Source organism: Lepidochelys kempii, chromosome 12 (assembly GCF_965140285.1).
Source record: "Lepidochelys kempii isolate rLepKem1 chromosome 12, rLepKem1.hap1, whole genome shotgun sequence".
Taxonomy (NCBI): Eukaryota; Metazoa; Chordata; order Testudines; family Cheloniidae; genus Lepidochelys; species Lepidochelys kempii.
In genome coordinates, this window is record NC_136391.1 from 24,001,985 (window position 1) to 24,019,240 (window position 17,256).

Below are 17,256 nucleotides of genomic sequence, written 5' to 3' on the forward strand. Positions count from 1 at the left end.
CACCTCTGCTTCAAAAATCTTTATTGTGGTTCATTCTGTTCAAAGCTAATCTGATAGAGAGATCATTACAAGAAAGTTTTCTTGACACTTTCTTGACATTTTCCCACTATTTCTGTCCCATGTTAGAAGAATATGCTCTATTTGGAGTCAAGGAAATAAATTTACCTCAGGAAAGGTTTTGGAGAAGCTTCTAGTGAATGAAGTGTATTTTAGCCACTGGTTCTTAACTGCTGCAAGTACTAAACTTACCAGTAAAAGAAAAGCTATAGTAATTAGTAAATGTGATTGTTTCGCTAACCAAAACTTAGTAATTTTACAAATAACTTTTTGCTATTTTAACTTTTTTAAAATAAAATGTCTCATCAAATTTCATGTCATCAGCATTTTCTCTTACTTTGTATGCTTGGTTGTATTTTTGATAACTTTGAATTTTATGCCTATGTTTATACTCATTAAAAAAATTCTTGGACTTCCATTACCTTGCTAGAGCATACCTAATACTAGTGCATTATTTAAATTCTGTTAACAGTCTGATCCAAGTCTGGATGGAGCTTGTTCTGTTTAGTCTGTATAAAAAAAAACCCAGAGAAATAATATGGCATCTAATTTGTGTTTTAGCATCTCTTGTAGTGTCTGGAGCATATGACAAAACTATAGCTCTGTGGGATGCAGGAGCAGGATATAAAAAGCTAGCGTTAAAGGTACTAAATTCCTATTTGCTCACTAGTTTAGTGAGAAGCTATACAAATCTACAGCTAGTATGAGTATTGTATATCTCTTTACATTAACTGATGTGTATGTATTTTTCTCTCTCTTCCCCCCACCCTAACCCTCATAAACATAGACAAGAATCTGTTATGTACTGTATGTGACTTTAATTTCTTGGGGACAACATATTCTTTTATAATTACCGGCAAGGCTATTTTCTTTGTCAGATGTGTTATTAACATACTACTAGATTTCTATCTTACTGCATCAGCTGTGATAGTAAATGCATTGTGTAGAACAGCATATTTACCATGGAAGATCATGACTTCCCCCAGTAAGAGACTGGTCAATGTGTGTATGAATTTAAAAATGCTACATGCCTTTGTAAGTATGTATGTATCCATATAATATAATGGTCTACATTAAAAAAAAGGTTAAGGTCACAAAGGAGATGCACTCAAAAGTTAGGAAAGGCCATAGTTAAGGTTGTCCATTCAACTTTTACTCTGCCCCCACGTTCATATGTATTATAATACATCTTTCGTTACAGGTTCATGATCAACCACTCTCTTATTCAGTGTTTGGGGTAGATGATGCTTAGTAAATGAGGCAGCTCCCAGCTGTGTGATATTTACTTTATCCTTATTGCTCAGTGCTTATAGCCCTTGTTCCTCATTCACTACATACAGTATGACTGCCTCATACCTGAGGCAACAAGGTGGTACATCTGTGGAGGAAGCACATTATGGTATATAGGAGCTAGTAAGTTTAGGACTTTATGGTACAAATTTTCAAAGGCCCTCCAAAATGTACCATTAAAATTTTATTATTGACTTGAAATGATCAGATATTAACTGTGAACATGATGGATTTTACCTTTTAAGAGTACAACTCTTAATTTCATGCTCTGACATGGTGTCCTTAATTCAGTTTTGGTGACCTTAAGATTGGTCTGCTGCCATGTGCTGTACATTGACTACCAAAGAAACACACTCATTGCCTGTAGCAAGTACAGAATACAGTAGCTGCACAGTCACTGTGAGAGGGCAGAGAGATTCAGGGTATCTGTTGCTCTGGTCCCTGCAGTTTGCTGGCTGGCTGGTGCAAGAACTGAGTTTAAGGTTTTATTTTGAATGGTTAGCTGTATCATTTTCAAAAGGACTCAGAGATAGTGACTGAAACTTACAGGTGCCCTCCTTGTACTTGGGTTCCCACTTTGGAACTGTAAATGAGAAAAGATCAATATTATAAATCTGAATGGTTTCAGAGGAACAGCCGTGTTAGTCTGTATTCGCAAAAAGAAAAGGAGTACTTGTGGCACCTTAGAGACTAACCAATTTATTTGAGCATGAGCTTTCGTGAGCTACAGCTCACTTCATCAGATGTTTACCGTGGAAACTGCAGCAGACTTTATATACACACAGAAATCATGAAACAATACCTCCTCCCACCCCACTGTCCTGCTGGTAATAGCTTATCTAAAGTGATCAACAGGTGGGCCATTTCCAGCACAAATCCAGGTTTTCTCACCCTCCACCCCCCCACACAAATTCACTCTCCTGCTGGTGCTAGCCCATCCAAAGTGACAACTCTTTACATAATCAAGTCGGGCTATTTCCTGCATAGATCAAGGTTTTCTCACATCCCCCCCACCCCCATACACACACAAACTCACTCTCCTGCTGGTAATAGCTCATCTAAACTGACCATTCTCCAGGTTTAAATCCAAGTTAAACCAGAACATCTGGGGGGGGGGGGGTAGGAAAAAACAAGAGGAAACAGGCTACCTTGCATAATGACTTAGCCACTCCCAGTCTCTATTTAAGCCTAAATTAATAGTATCCAATTTGCAAATGAATTCCAATTCAGCAGTTTCTCGCTGGAGTCTGGATTTGAAGTTTTTTTGTTTTAAGATAGCGACCTTCATGTCTGTGATTGCGTGACCAGAGAGATTGAAGTGTTCTCCGACTGGTTTATGAATGTTATAATTCTTGACATCTGATTTGTGTCCATTTATTCTTTTACGTAGAGACTGTCCAGTTTGACCAATGTACATGGCAGAGGGGCATTGCTGGCACATGATGGCATAGATCACATTGGTGGATGTGCAGGTGAACGAGCCCCTGATAGTGTGGCTGATGTTATTAGGCCCTGTGATGGTGTCCCCTGAATAGATATGTGGGCACAATTGGCAACGGGCTTTGTTGCAAGGATAAGTTCCTGGGTTAGTGGTTCTGTTGTGTGGTATGTGGTTGTTGGTGAGTATTTGCTTCAGGTTGCGGGGCTGTCTGTAGGCAAGGACTGGCCTGTCTCCCAAGACTTGTGAGAGTGTTGGGTCATCCTTTAGGATAGGTTGTAGATCCTTAATAATGCGTTGGAGGGGTTTTAGTTGGGGGCTGAAGGTGACGGCTAGTGGCGTTCTGTTATTTTCTTTGTTAGGCCTGTCCTGTAGTAGGTAACTTCTGGGAACTCTTCTGGCTCTATCAATCTGTTTCTTTACTTCTGCAGGTGGGTATTGTAGTTGTAAGAAAGCTTGACAGAGATCTTGTAGGTGTTTGTCTCTGTCTGAGGGGTTGGAGCAAATGCGGTTGTATCGCAGAGCTTGGCTGTAGACGATGGATCGTGTGGTGTGGTCAGGGTGAAAGCTGGAGGCATGCAGGTAGGAATAGCGGTCAGTAGGTTTACGGTATAGGGTGGTGTTTATGTGGCCATTGTTTATTAGCACTGTAGTGTCCAGGAAGTGGATCTCTTGTGTGGACTGGACCAGGCTGAGGTTGGTGGTGGGATGGAAATTGTTGAAATCATGGTGGAATTCCTCAAGGGCTTCTTTTCCATGGGTCCAGATGATGAATCTGAATAAAATTCTGAAGCCAAAAACATCAGTGAAATACCTTCATTGCTGAAAAAGACACTTAGCTAAAATATTTACCTTCAGAATTTTGTTTCTTCAGTCCCACTCTTTGTTACTCACACTTAGAACTGACTCTTTGGTTTTAAAGAACTCACTTTGAACCCAGAATCTAAAATAAGAATTATCCTTGTTGCAAGTGACTGGGTGTGGAAGAGATCTTGAGAGCACCGATTATCATCGCCATGAGGACAGACTGCTTTTGATAGGGAAGATACTGTTATGCTCTAGAAGAGTATGATTCAATAAGTCAGTCACTTCCAATGTGATTTAGGTATCTGATATTAGTGTCCAATGCCTGTAGGTTTTAAAACCTTTCAGTAGATCCTAGCAGTGAATTTAGAATATTAGTGGTGTTGACAATAAGGCTATTTTTTTGTACCTCTGGCATACTTTTAATCCCATCTTTTCAAATTTGTCTGTGTAACGTGCTTGTATTATTTACACATGCAGTTACTTTGACTGTATGCACAATAATAGTAATTTTACATGTAATTTTGTAAAGTTCGGCCACAATATGCATAAAGTTGGGCCATAATATTGGTTTGATAGATGTTGGGTAAAAATTAATTGAAGCTGGTGAGTGCGATAGCTGCCATTCATTCAGGATAAATGTAAGGAGCAGTTAAGCTCCTTTTTGGAGTAAGATAGTTGAAACAATAGGAGAACCATCCCAAAACACAGGTCACATGCAAGGCTAGTCAGGAACCGAGCTACGTGGGAGGAGGGTATGTGGGAGAAGTATGGGTCTCTGGGTATTGTTTGATGGAGATGTGCACATCTGTGGGCAGGAGCAAGCAGAGAGAAGCAGCCAAAAAGCCAAGCAAACAGCAAGAGAAGCCCTGGAAATGTGGCTGGGAAAGAAAGCAAGAAGAAGTTTATTGGGCAGAGTGCAAGCTGAAAAGAAGCTTTGAACTCTGAGCAAAGAAACTGCCTCCTGTTGTCTGATACCCACTGTGTTCAGAGAAACAAAGACTTTGTGGACATGCTTTGTAAATGAAAAGGATTGCATCAAAGAAATACATGACTCTAAAATGGCAAATTTGCCATATATCCTATTAAATACGTCTTTGCCTTTCTCCCTGTATTTTAGAAAATATTAATGCGTTTCTTTTTGATAAACATTAATCCATACTTTTCATATGTGAAGTTTGTCTATCAAAAGGCAAAAACATCATTTTTTGAACTCTAGGAGTTTTCTCATTAATTCTATTAATTTTTTAATATATTCACTGTGTGGGTTACTTCTTCATTTTTGGTTTTAGGTTGATTCTCTTCTTGTGGTAGGAGACCTAATGGTGCTCTCACAAATCTCCATGCATGCTCAGTGATCAGTTGTGCAGCAGCAAGAAGGCCCAGCCCACCCAATGCAACTACCTGCCTTCTGAATCATCTCCCTTCCCTTGAAGTGGGGAAGGGCTGGTGGCTGTCCTCAAAGCTCTCCCCCTTCTTGTCACCTGACCCACATCTTCAAACTGCTCTACACTGTGTGCACTAGAAAACAACTCTTTCCCTGTCTTCTTCCCTCCCTCTTTCTCTATATATATTTCGCTAAATTATTTAAAAATGTAGACAGGAAAACACACAAACAATCACACACACACAAGGAGGACTGGAACTAAAAATATCTACCACACTGGCTGCCAGCACTGCACCCACCAGAACTACAATTCTAACTGAGATGCTGCTGTTACACAAACCACAGATAGCGGATCAGGCAGTGTCAAGTATATGCAGAAAAAGATTAACCTGATAGCAGCTGTTCTTCTGACCAAGGATGAGTGAGCATGCACAGAGGTTTTGCTTAATGTAGGAAGGGCTGCCCGAATGGATTTGTGGTGAAGACAGCTATTTATTTTATTATAAAAGTAATAAAGTTACAATTTGCTTTGCTCCAGGGCCATGGAGACTGGGTGATGGATGTTGCAATTAGCAACAACAAGAAATGGATCCTTTCTTCCTCAAAGGTAACAACTAACTTACAGATGTGGTATAGGAAGCTAATTTGGAAACAGATTTCACTGTGTATTTCAATATTTGTTTTAGAAAAATTATAATTTAATGTAACAGTTGACCCAGACAGTCTTTCATTTGTAGTTTTACGATCAGTTGAAAAGCAATTACAGAAAATATTAAAAGGAACTTCATATGTAGGTGTACATGTTTGGTGTGACCCATAAATTCAGTTTCTAAGATTACTAAATATTTGTGGTGAGTAAAACAATTATTTGTTTTCAAAGTAATGACAGTTTTAAAAATAATGCCCATCTCTTATCCAAGAAATTTTCCTGGCTTATAAGTAGAGTTATTTGTGCTTTGTGCAACTGATGAGGCCTTTATCCATTGGACAAATACTGTAGCTTGCTATGGTGCTTGACCAGTGATAACATATAAATACATGTCCTAATTGTTGTTTCTGACTTTTAGGATGCTACTTTGAGATTATGGAACATTGAAAAGGCTGATCATGTTCCTGCGGCAATAGAAAGCAGAAATACAAGAGGCACAAAAATAGTTCAGGTAAGCATTATGTGAAGGTACAGCTGATGGGTCTGCCCATATAGTCTCAAGTTACACCTCACTCTGTTCAAAACCAAAATGTGAATGGCTGCAAGGACATTGTCAACAAGATTGCTGGGTTCAAACATTGATTTACCTTATTTTTGTCTTCTGTTCACAAAATTCATGTAATTATTTATATGTGAGTGGGGGAGGGAGAAGAGTAAGGAATTTCAAAACAGATGCATCAATGCTTTTCTTTGTTTTTTTTTAAAAAGTATTTGGTAAGGATGCAGAAGTCCATGTACAGATGCCATTGTATTTTTAGAAACAATAGTAAACCAGATTAATTTTTTTTAAATAAAAAAATCCTTTGGCTTCCAAACCTGATGCTTAGTAGTGTGATTGGCTGCATATTTAGCAATACTGCTGGCCTCAGGTAGTGGTATTCATGCACTCATGCACATTTATGACTCCCCAATAAACAAAACAAATATTGAGTTTACAAAAGAAGGAAAAGAAAAGGTATGAAATCACTACCAGAGGTTAAGAGGAGGGGGAAAAAAAGAAATTTTGATGACAATTCAGTTTTAATTCCAATTAAACAATTTGTTCTAAGCCGTGTGAGATTGGGAAAGGAACCCCATCTTTATTTGTTTTGTAAAACCCATCACACCTCCAGTGCTGTATAAACTAATAATAATAAATTTGCTAAGGCAATATCACAAACTACAAAAAGATACTAGTAAGTTTAGGAAAGCTTCCTGCACAATGACTGAATGAGCCTGATTTTTCAAGAGTATTGAGCACACACTGCACCATTTGAAGCTAATAAGAGCTACAAGTGCTCAGCACCTCTGAAAATCAGGGCTGTATATTTATAGTTGAGCATCAGTTGTAAGATAATTCATGTCTGGCACATATGATTAACTAACATCCTTTTTGTTGTTTTTTCATGTTACATTTATATCAGTGTGAAGAATGTGAAAAACCTTTCTCACTCCTACAGTGTGATGACTCTGAAGCGGTAACCAAGTGTGTATTCTGTCGACTGGCTTCTCCTTCGAGAAATATTTTGCCATTACCCCCATTGTAGTGCCTGATCTCTAAATTCTTCCCAACAGACTATTTGTGCAAATACATTTGAGTTTTTAAGCATATGCCTATACCTAATTGTGATTATCAGTATATTATATTGCATGTAAATACAGAGCCAAGGACTTCCTCCATACTTCTGTGCCATACAGTAACATCTATGTTAAAAAAAAATTGCTTATTCATTGTACACATGTGCAATATACATACTGAGTTTCACCATGTAACAGATGACCGGATCAAGTCCTAAGATTTTAAATCTATTCATATTGTACAAGAAAATAAAATTACATCCATCTCCTTTAAGTGAGCACACTTAATAAAGGTGGTTGTAACAAAGAAAATATGTGACTAAGTAATTTGCTGACAGTTGTCCTTAAATTGTGTAGAATAAAACCATCTTTTTTTACTATGGAGTGGAGTATACTGGAAATATGAAAAACATTTGCATCAATTGAAAATGCTAAAGGGTTTTGAAATTTGAATGTGGAGAGGGCATTTGGACCATGAGGTTTGTATTATCTTGCTTCCAACATCCCTTATAAAATGTTTCTAGGAACTTTCAATCACAAGAATACGTTATTATTTGTGTTTGACATGACATATGCCAAACTAGTCCCATATATTCAGGACCCAATCCTGCCAGCACCCTCAACTCCAGCACTGCTCAGGATTTGTCCCTAAAAGTCTATACCTCTTCACCAGCTATGTGAGGATGTCAATTAATATGAGATTAGTGTTTCAAGATGTGGGGACCTCATTCATCAAAAACGTGTTTCAGCAGATTATATTATTTTAAAAGGGATTTATAAGAAGAAAAAATATATTGTACCTGGATATGTAGTAGTCTGGAATGTAGTTAAGCTATGAAATAAATGGAACTCTATTATGGGTCTTTCTTTCTTTTTTAAGCCATGTGAATTGTGTAGCCTCGGTAGCTACAGTTGCACTTGACTCCAAGGTGAAAAGAAAATGATTTTTTAAGAAATAATATGTTTTATCCAGATTTACTGCTTTGAATAAAACATGAGGTGACAAGCTGTAACATATCCCAAGACACTGTCCTCTTTTTCCTCTTAATTAAATATCATTGGTTTGCAGTAAAAAGTTGAAAAAATGCAGTTTGTATGGTGCTGGAATTATTTTTGCAGAATACATAAAATGTGCCTGTCTTATTGTTGGAATAATTACCCTTAAATATGAATAATAATACTGAACTAATTTCTGCATGTTTGAAAATAATCTCAGTTTAATTAAATAATATTCTTATAATATTTGAATTAGGAATGTCCTTTATTTGCTCTTCCTGTCCCATTTAGCTGAAAAAATCAAAGCGCTAAGATTTTCCATTGAGAGAGCAAAACTAATTACTCTATAGAGGGTTATTTTTGTGTATAAATAGTGTGACATTCAGAGATGAATAGGTTGGAAATTTTCTTTTGAAAGGGTCTTTTATTTCCCAAATTAATAAAGACAAGTCAAACTGATACTTTGCTGTCGGAAACATAAGTCTTATTAAATCAGTTTGTATTTTACTGCTTATTTGACAGAATCAATTTGATAGACCAAGACAAAGAATAGAGAGAACAGGAAATTCTACAACTGTATCATAGACCAGTGGTTCTCAACCAGGGTTCTGGGGTCCCCTGGGGGGCTGTGAGCAGGTTTCAGGGAGGTCTGCCAAGCAGGGTCAGCATTAGACTTGTGGGGGCCCAGGGCAGAAAGCCGAAGCCTGAGCAATGTAGCTTCGCAGGGGCCCCAGTGCATGGGACCCCGGGGAATTACTCTGCTTGCTACCCCCTAATGCTGGCCCTGGTTTTTATATGCAGAAAAACAGTTGTTGTAACACAGGTGGGTAGTGAACATAAGACCATAAGAACGGCCACAATGGATCAGACCAAAGGTCCATCTAGCCCAGTATCCTGTCTTCTGATAGTGGCCAATGCCCGGTGCCTCAGTGGAGTTTTTATAGCATGGTCGGGTGAGGGGGGGGCGGACTTCAGAAGGAAAAAGGTTGAGAACCCCTGTCATAGACCATTTAAACCAGTTAAGTGCTTGGGAATATATAGCTTATTTTGGGCCTGATTTATAAGGTAGGGCATTCAAGAGTTACATAACAAACTTGTTTGATGAATAAAGGCTCAAGAACTCCCCAAAACTATCTACTGTGTCCCTTTTAAGCTAGTAGCACCATCTGCACTGCTGCTGGACTTCCTATGTTTTTGCACTTCTCTGCAGGTAATTATGACTGCTCTTGTGGGTCTGCTATAGGAGAAGGAGAGGCATACTGACATAGCCATGAGTTGGTTCTAAGTATGACCCTTGAATCCCTGGCTTTACTGTTGAGGAAACCGTAATTATATCCAATTCTGTAATCAGATCCATAACAGGAGGATCCCTGTAACCCCTACAGATCTGATTGCAGGACTGGAGCCGCAGATTCAATAGCTGTTGTCATAAATATAAAGGGAAGGGTAAACACCTTTAAATCCCTCCTGGCCAGAGGAAAAACCCTTTCACCTGTAAAGGGTTAAGAAGCTAAGATAACCTTGCTGGCACCTGAGGAAAAACCCTTTCACCTGTAAAGGGTTAAGAAGCTAAGATAACCTTGCTGGCACCTGACCAAAATGACCAATGAGGAGACAAGATACTTTCAAAGCAGGGGGGGACAAAGGTCCTCTCAGTCTGTGTGTGATGCTTTTGCTGGGACCAGAGCAGGAATGCAGGTCAGAACTCCTGTAAAGAGTTAGTAAGCAATCTAGTTAGATATGCATTAAATTCTGTTTTGTTTCAATGGCTGATAAAATAAGCTGTACTGAATGGAATGTATATTCCTGTTTTTGTGTCTTTTTGTAACTTAAGGTTTTGCCTAGAGGGATTCTCTATGTTTTGAATCTGATTACCCTATAAGGTATTTACCATCCTGATTTTACAGAGGTGATTCTTTTACTTTTTCTTTAATTAAAATTAAAGACCGTTTGGGTCTGTGTTCACCTATGCAAAGTGATGACGATTTTTATCAAGCCTTCCCCAGGAAAGGGGGTGTAGTGCTTGGGGGGGATATTTTTGGGGGAGACATTTCCAAGTGGGCACTTCCCCTGTTCTTTGTGTAACACTTTGGTGGTGGCAGCTTTTAACCTAAGCTGGTAAGATTAAGCTTAGGGGGTCTTTCATGCAGGTCCCCACATCTGTACCCTAGAGTTCAGAGTGGGGAAGGAACCTTGACAGCTGTTATTTCTATTTTTAAAGTCATCAGTTTGCTTGGCATAGCATGAAACAGAGCATTTGCCCCAAGAAGCTAACAGTGTAAAGGCTCCCTGAGAGAGGAATTCCCACTGATGTCTGTGGACATTCTGCATGTGGAGGGCTTACCAGACCTGGATCTAAATTAGAAAAAAATAATTTAAATTATATGCATCTTGTGTAGACAAGCCCTGAGATTCACAACCTGGGCAGCAATCGATCCAGCAGGGGTCAATTTATCGCAACTAGTATAGACGCGATAAATCGACCACTGAGCACTCTCCCGTCGACTCTGGTACTCCACCAGAATGAGAAGCGCAAGCAGAGTCGACAGGAGAGCGTCAGCTGTCGATTTACCACAGTGAAGACACCGCAGTAAGTAGATCTAAGTATGTCAACTTCAGCTATGCTATTCATGTAGCTGAAATTGCGTATCTTAGATTGACCCTGTGCGGTAGCGTAGACAAGCCCTCTGTGAGGTGCATGTATGGACAGGTCTACACTACAGCGGGGATTGACGCTCTAAGATTGATCCACGGTGGTCAATTGAGTGGGTCTAGTTGACCTCTGTACTCTACCCCAGATGAGAAGAATAAAGTAAATCTCCTGTCGACCTCCCGTGTTGTAGACCCTGTGGTAACTCAACCTAAGGTACATTGACTCCAGCTACGTTATTCACGTAGTTGGAGTTGCATAGTGTAGGTTGATTTATCACGGTAGTGTAGATAAATGTCTGCAACCTGCTATTGTGAGACTGCAACCTGCTATTGTGAGACTGGCTCCATAGCTATGCTGTTATATCCATGTAGCATAGATAGGGTTGCCAACTTCCTAATTGCTGAAAACTGAACACCTTTGCCCCGCCCCTTCTCCGAGGCCCTAACTCTGCCCTGCCCCTTTCCGAGGCCCTGTCCCTGCTCACTCCATCCCCCCTCCCTCCGTCACTTGCTCTCCCCCACCCTCACTCACTCACTTTCACTGGTCTGGGGCCAAGGGGTTTGGTGTGCGGGAGGGTTGGGGTGTGGGTTCTGGGAGGGAGTTTGGGTGTGTGAGGGGGCTCGGGGCTGGAGCAGCGAGTTGGGGTGCAGGAGGGGGTGAGGGGTGCGAGCTCTGGGTGGCGCTTACCTCAGGTGGCTGCTCGGAAGTGGCTGGCATGTCCCTCCAGCTCCTAGGCATGGGGTGGGGGCCATGGGGTGGGGGCCATGGGGGCTCTGCACACTGCCCCGGCTCGAGTGCCACCCCTACATGTAGGAGCCAGAGGGACATGCCAGTACTACACCGGCTGCTTCCTGGGAGTGGCACAGAACCGGGTAGGGACCCTGCAAGCCCTGCATCAACTAGACTTTTATTGGTGCTGACCGGAGCTGCCAGGGTCCCCTGTCCAACCGGATGTTCCAGTCAAAAACCGGACACCTGGCAACCCTAAGCGTAGATGCAGTCTCCAGTGACAGAAGGGCTTTTCTGTCACTGTTGGAACACCAGTTCTCCAAGCGACAGTCTCGGTCAAGGGAAGCATTCTTCCAGCAACCATGCTGCATCGATGCCGGGGTTTGGGCTGGCATAGCTATGGGCTCGACATACCTCCCACCCTCTCCAGTGGCTAAAGTGGTATGCCATGCCCCACAGGTTTGGCCAGTCTGCCCCGAGAGAGAGATGGGGTGCTGCTGGCCAGCCCAGATTTGATTGGCAGGGAGACTTTTAGCACATGGGGTCGCAACACCACTCAAATTTGGTCCGGCTGCTGCTCCGGAGATGGGGGGCAGCAAGACCAAACCGGACTGGCACCGTGACACTGTGCGCCAGGTCCCAACACCACTCGGTTTTGTGGGGCGTTGCCACCTGGCACGTGGGGAATCATAGAATCATAGAATATCAGGGTTGGAAGGGACCCCAGAAGGTCATCTAGTCCAACCCCCTGCTCAAAGCAGGACCAATTCCCAGTTAAATCATCCCAGCCAGGGCTTTGTCAAGCCTGACCTTAAAAACCTCTAAGGAAGGAGATTCTACCACCTCCCTAGGTAACGCATTCCAGTGTTTCACCACCCTCTTAGTGAAAAAGTTTTTCCTAATATCCAATCTAAACCTCCCCCACTGCAACTTGAGACCATTACTCCTCGTTCTGTCATCTGCTACCATTGAGAACAGTCTAGAGCCATCCTCTTTGGAACCCCCTTTCAGGTAGTTGAAAGCAGCTATCAAATCCCCCCTCATTCTTCTCTTCTGCAGGCTAAACAATCCCAGCTCCCTCAGCCTCTCCTCATAACTCATGTGTTCCAGTCCCCTAATCATTTTTGTTGCCCTTCGCTGGACTCTCTCCAATTTATCCACATCCTTCTTGAAGTGTGGGGCCCAAAACTGGACACAGTACTCCAGATGAGGCCTCACCAATGTCGAATAGAGGGGAACGATCACGTCCCTCGATCTGCTCGCTATGCCCCTACTTATACATCCCAAAATGCCATTGGCCTTCTTGGCAACAAGGGCACACTGCTGACTCATATCCAGCTTCTCGTCCACTGTCACCCCTAGGTCCTTTTCTGCAGAACTGCTGCCTAGCCATTCGGTCCCTAGTCTGTAGCTGTGCATTGGGTTCTTCCGTCCTAAGTGCAGGACCCTGCACTTATCCTTATTGAACCTCATCAGATTCCTTTTGGCCCAATCTTCCAATTGGTCTAGGTCCTTCTGTATCCTATCCCTCCCCTCCAGCGTATCTACCACTCCTCCCAGTTTAGTATCATCCGCAAATTTGCTGAGAGTGCAATCCACACCATCCTCCAGATCATTTATGAAGATATTGAATAAAACCGGCCCCAGGACCGACCCCTGGGGCACTCCACTTGATACCGGCTGCCAACTAGACATGGAGCCATTGATCACTACCCGTTGAGCCCGACAATTTAGCCAGCTTTCTACCCACCTTATGGTGCATTCATCCAGCCCATACTTCCTTAACTTGCTGACAAGAATACTATGGGAGACCGTGTCAAAAGCTTTGCTAAAGTCAAGAAACAATACATCCACTGCTTTCCCTTCATCCACAGAACCAGTAATCTCATCATAAAAGGCGATTAGATTAGTCAGGCATGACCTTCCCTTGGTGAATCCATGCTGGCTGTTCCTGATCACTTTCCTCTCATGCAAGTGCTTCAGGATTGATTCTTTGAGGACCTGCTCCATGATTTTTCCAGGGACTGAGGTGAGGCTGACTGGCCTGTAGTTCCCAGGATCTTCCTTCTTCCCTTTTTTAAAGATTGGCACTACATTAGCCTTTTTCCAGTCATCCGGGACTTCCCCGGTTCGCCACGAGTTTTCAAAGATAATGGCCAGTGGCTCTGCAATCACAGCCGCCAATTCCTTCAGCACTCTCGGATGCAACTCGTCCGGCCCCATGGACTTGTGCACGTCCAGCTTTTCTAAATAGTCCCTAACCGCCTCTATCTCCACAGAGGGCTGGCCATCTCTTCCCCATTTTGTGATGCCCAGCGCAGCAGTCTGGGAGCTGACCTTGTTAGTGAAAACAGAGGCAAAAAAAGCATTGAGTACATTAGCTTTTTCCACATCCTCTATCACTAGGTTGCCTCCCTCATTCAGTAAGGAGGCCCAGGACAACTGCCCCTTTTGTCTCCTCTCCTCAACCGCCCGGCCCTGAAGGTGGGAAATGTTCTGCTTCACCCAGGCCACAGGCCGGAGGGTGCATGTCAAAGCCAGACAGCCCCACGGAGCCCAGGCCGGCCCGAGGTCTGCTACGCTGCTGGGCGGTGGATTTTTCACCCCCCGATGCCCTAGCTAGGGTGACCTACATGTTAGGTGTACGGCAGCCCTGGGCGGCAAGGGCAAGGTGCACCCCCCCCCCGGCTCTTTGAGGGTTGGGGTGGGTGCCTCTGCCAGGCTAGGAGGGGCTGAGAGCAGCGGGAGGCCCCCACCCCCCGCGCTGTTCGGGGTGCCGCTGAGGCGCGGGGGATGGGAGCGAGCGCAGTATTGTGCAGCGGGCTCGCAGCACCGCGAGGAGTATTGGGGGTGTCGCTTGCACCCCGGCCCCACGCGGTCCGAGCACCCACCTCCCTTTGTGTGCGGAGAGTGGCTGCCGAGCCATGGATGGGGCCGCCTCGCCGCCCAAAGAAGCAGCCGGCGCCGTGGCTTAGTTGGTTAAAGCGCCTGTCTAGTAAACAGGAGATCCTGGGTTCGAATCCCAGCGGTGCCTGCGCGGGCCGGGCTCCCGTTTTGCCCCGGGTTACTTTTATCTCCGCTCCCTGCTTGTCCCCCAGGGCGGGGACTCGTAGCGGAGCCGCCGCTGCCAGCAGTTCAGCTTCAGCAGGAGCCGCCGCCGTCAATGGAGCCGGATCTCCCCCTTCCCCTTCCGGAGCCAGCGGCCGCCCTGCCCGCAGCCATGATCCCAGGCACCCCGGCCCCGCCCCGAGAGCCCTCCGCGGCCCCTGCGCCGCTTCCCAGAGCCCTACAGTGCTTGGCCCCTGCCTGCTGCGCTGCGCCCCGCGTAGTGCCCTGCCCCCACCCCCCTGCCGCGCTGCGCCCCGCGTAATGCCCTGCCCCCGCCCCCCTGCCGCGCTGCGCCCCGCGTAGTGCCCTGCCCCCGCCCCCCTGCCACGCTGCGCCCCGCGTAGTGCCCTGCCCCCGCCCCCCTGCCGCGCTGCGCCCCGCGTAGTGCCCTGCCCTCCCGCTGCGCTCCACGTGGTGCCTGCCCCCTGCTGCGCCCCGCGTAGTGCCCTGCCCCCACCCCCTGCCGCCCTGCGCCCCGCGTAGTGCCCTGCGCCCCCTGCCGCGCTGCGCTCCATGTGGTGCCTGCCCCCCCGCTGCGCTGCGCCCCGCGTAGTGCCCTGCTCCTGCCCCGCCCCCCTGCTGCGCTGCGCCCCGCGTAGTGCCCTGCTCCTGCCCCGCCCCCCTGCTGCGCTGCGCCCCGCGTAGTGCCCTGCCCCCACCCCCTGCCGCGCTGCGCCCCGCGTAGTGCCCTGCCCCCACCCCCTGCCGCGCTGCGCCCCGCGTAGTGCCCTTCCCCCGCCCCCCTGCCGCGCTGTGCCCCGCGTAGTGCCCTGCCCCCCCGCTGCGCTGCGCCCCATGTAGTGCCCTGCTCCTGCCCCGCCCCCTGCTGCGCTGCGCCCCGCGTAGTGCCCTGCCCCTACCCCCGCGCTCCGCTGCGCCGCGCCCCGCGTACTGCCCTGCCCCTACCCCCGCGCTCCGCTGCGCCGCGCCCCGCCCGCGTACTGCCCTGCCCCTGCCCCGCCCACCGCTGTGCTGCGGCCGGCGTAGTGCCCTGCCCTCTGCTGCGCCGCACCCCTCCCCGCCCCGCGTAGTGCCCTGCCCCATGCTGCGCTGCGCCCGTAGTGCCTGCCCCCTCCCTGCCACCCGCCTGCTGCGCTGCGGCACCCAGTGTCTAGTTCCCTTCTTTGTGCCCGCTGTACCCAGACGGCCTGACACGCTGCCCTGCCTCCACGCCCAGTGACCTCCGTGTTTCATACCTTCAACTGTACCTGGTGTCCTGTCCTGCAGCCCCCCATCCTTCCCTGCTCTCTTTCGCCTGTGCTCTCTTCACTGCTCTGCACCCACAGTGCTGGGCACCCTGACCTATCTGTTGCTTGCCTTACACCCGTAAAGCTTGGCACCCTGCCCTGCAAGCTGCATGGTCAGTTCTTACAGTGCCCTGCCCTGACCACTGCCTGCCCTGCCCTGCCCTGCCCTCACAGCAGGCAGAAGCAGGTAGCCCCAATACACGAGATGAAGTCTTTCCCCGAGCTGCTGGGGCTACTGCTTTTCCAGCTTCTCTCCTTGGGGTGGGCTCTACGAAGTCCTCACAAAACTGATTAAGCTAGAGAGGAGATCCCGCTACTGCGGGACATACACAACTGTAGTCAGAAGATGGATGCTCCAGCTGCCAATGTGCTCAGGCTGGTAGGTGGCTGCTCTCTGGGAGGCTCTTGTCCCACCAACAGCTCCATCCTTTACCGGAGAAGGAGCTAATGCATTCCCTAGCAGAAAGTCAGGAGCGGAGGCTCTTCAGTATTTACTGGTTTGTACCAGTGGGCTTATTTTAACCACCCTAAGTATCTATAACCAAGCTGTACCTTAAGAAGTTGACAAGTTTAGAGAGTATGATATGATCCCCTTTTTTTTGTCAAATAAAATTTAGCTGATGTGTTTTATATGTCCTGAACTCAATACTTCTCTAATTGTTCGAACAAGAGATACTAAGCTTCTCTTTTGATCGGAAGAGCAAGGTTCAGAAAAAAAGGACAGAAAGAAAAGTTACCTCTGTACACTGCTTTCCAGATTGCCTTTAATGAGGCCAGAGGTTGTCTAAATGAGTTAACAGGGTTTTCTTTGTTTATTGCCATCTCAGTAATTTCAAAGCAGCATGTATTATTAAATGCATCAATTTTACATCAAACGGGTAATGGATAGAAAGTGGTTACTTATTATTTATGGTGTATGTTATACATTACTCTGGGTCATTGCCAACCTGAGGATGATTAATAGTCGGGATTTAATAATATTTCAATATGGTGTTTTCTACTAGGCAGTTTATTTAACAACAGACTTACAATGCCTATCACCATTATTCTTGTCCTATAGAATATTGAGTTGACCCATGTTGCTGTAATTGAAGTTATACCAAGTAATTGGTTATTTTTATATTTTGAAAAGTATCTTCTCATAGTATGTTTAATCAATATTTTAGAATGTTTAAACACGTGCTTTAGAGATAGCTAAAGTGCGTGTTAGTTTGAATCAAACTGAAGGACAATCATACGTATTTACTGTAAAGGCTTAGAGTGTCTAGTCCATGTTTAATG

The 17,256-nt window shown here is 45.5% G+C and overlaps 1 protein-coding gene and 1 non-coding gene across 2 annotated transcripts in view; both read left to right on the top strand.

Moving 5' to 3' along the window:
* WDR88 (WD repeat domain 88) overlaps positions 1 to 7,324 on the top strand; it is a 30,474-nt gene extending 23,150 nt beyond the window's left edge. The window contains exons 8-11 of the mRNA XM_073308425.1: positions 619 to 701; positions 5,515 to 5,583; positions 6,044 to 6,136; positions 7,089 to 7,324. Of these exons, the coding sequence (XP_073164526.1) occupies positions 619 to 701; positions 5,515 to 5,583; positions 6,044 to 6,136; positions 7,089 to 7,211 (368 nt within the window). The 3' untranslated portion in view covers positions 7,212 to 7,324. The remainder of the gene's footprint in view (positions 1 to 618; positions 702 to 5,514; positions 5,584 to 6,043; positions 6,137 to 7,088) is intronic.
* Positions 7,325 to 14,580: 7,256 nt separating this feature from the next.
* Positions 14,581 to 14,654, top strand: TRNAT-AGU (transfer RNA threonine (anticodon AGU)). The gene has a single exon. It is a non-coding gene; the product is annotated as a tRNA-Thr (tRNA).
* The last annotated feature ends 2,602 nt before the right edge of the window (positions 14,655 to 17,256 follow it).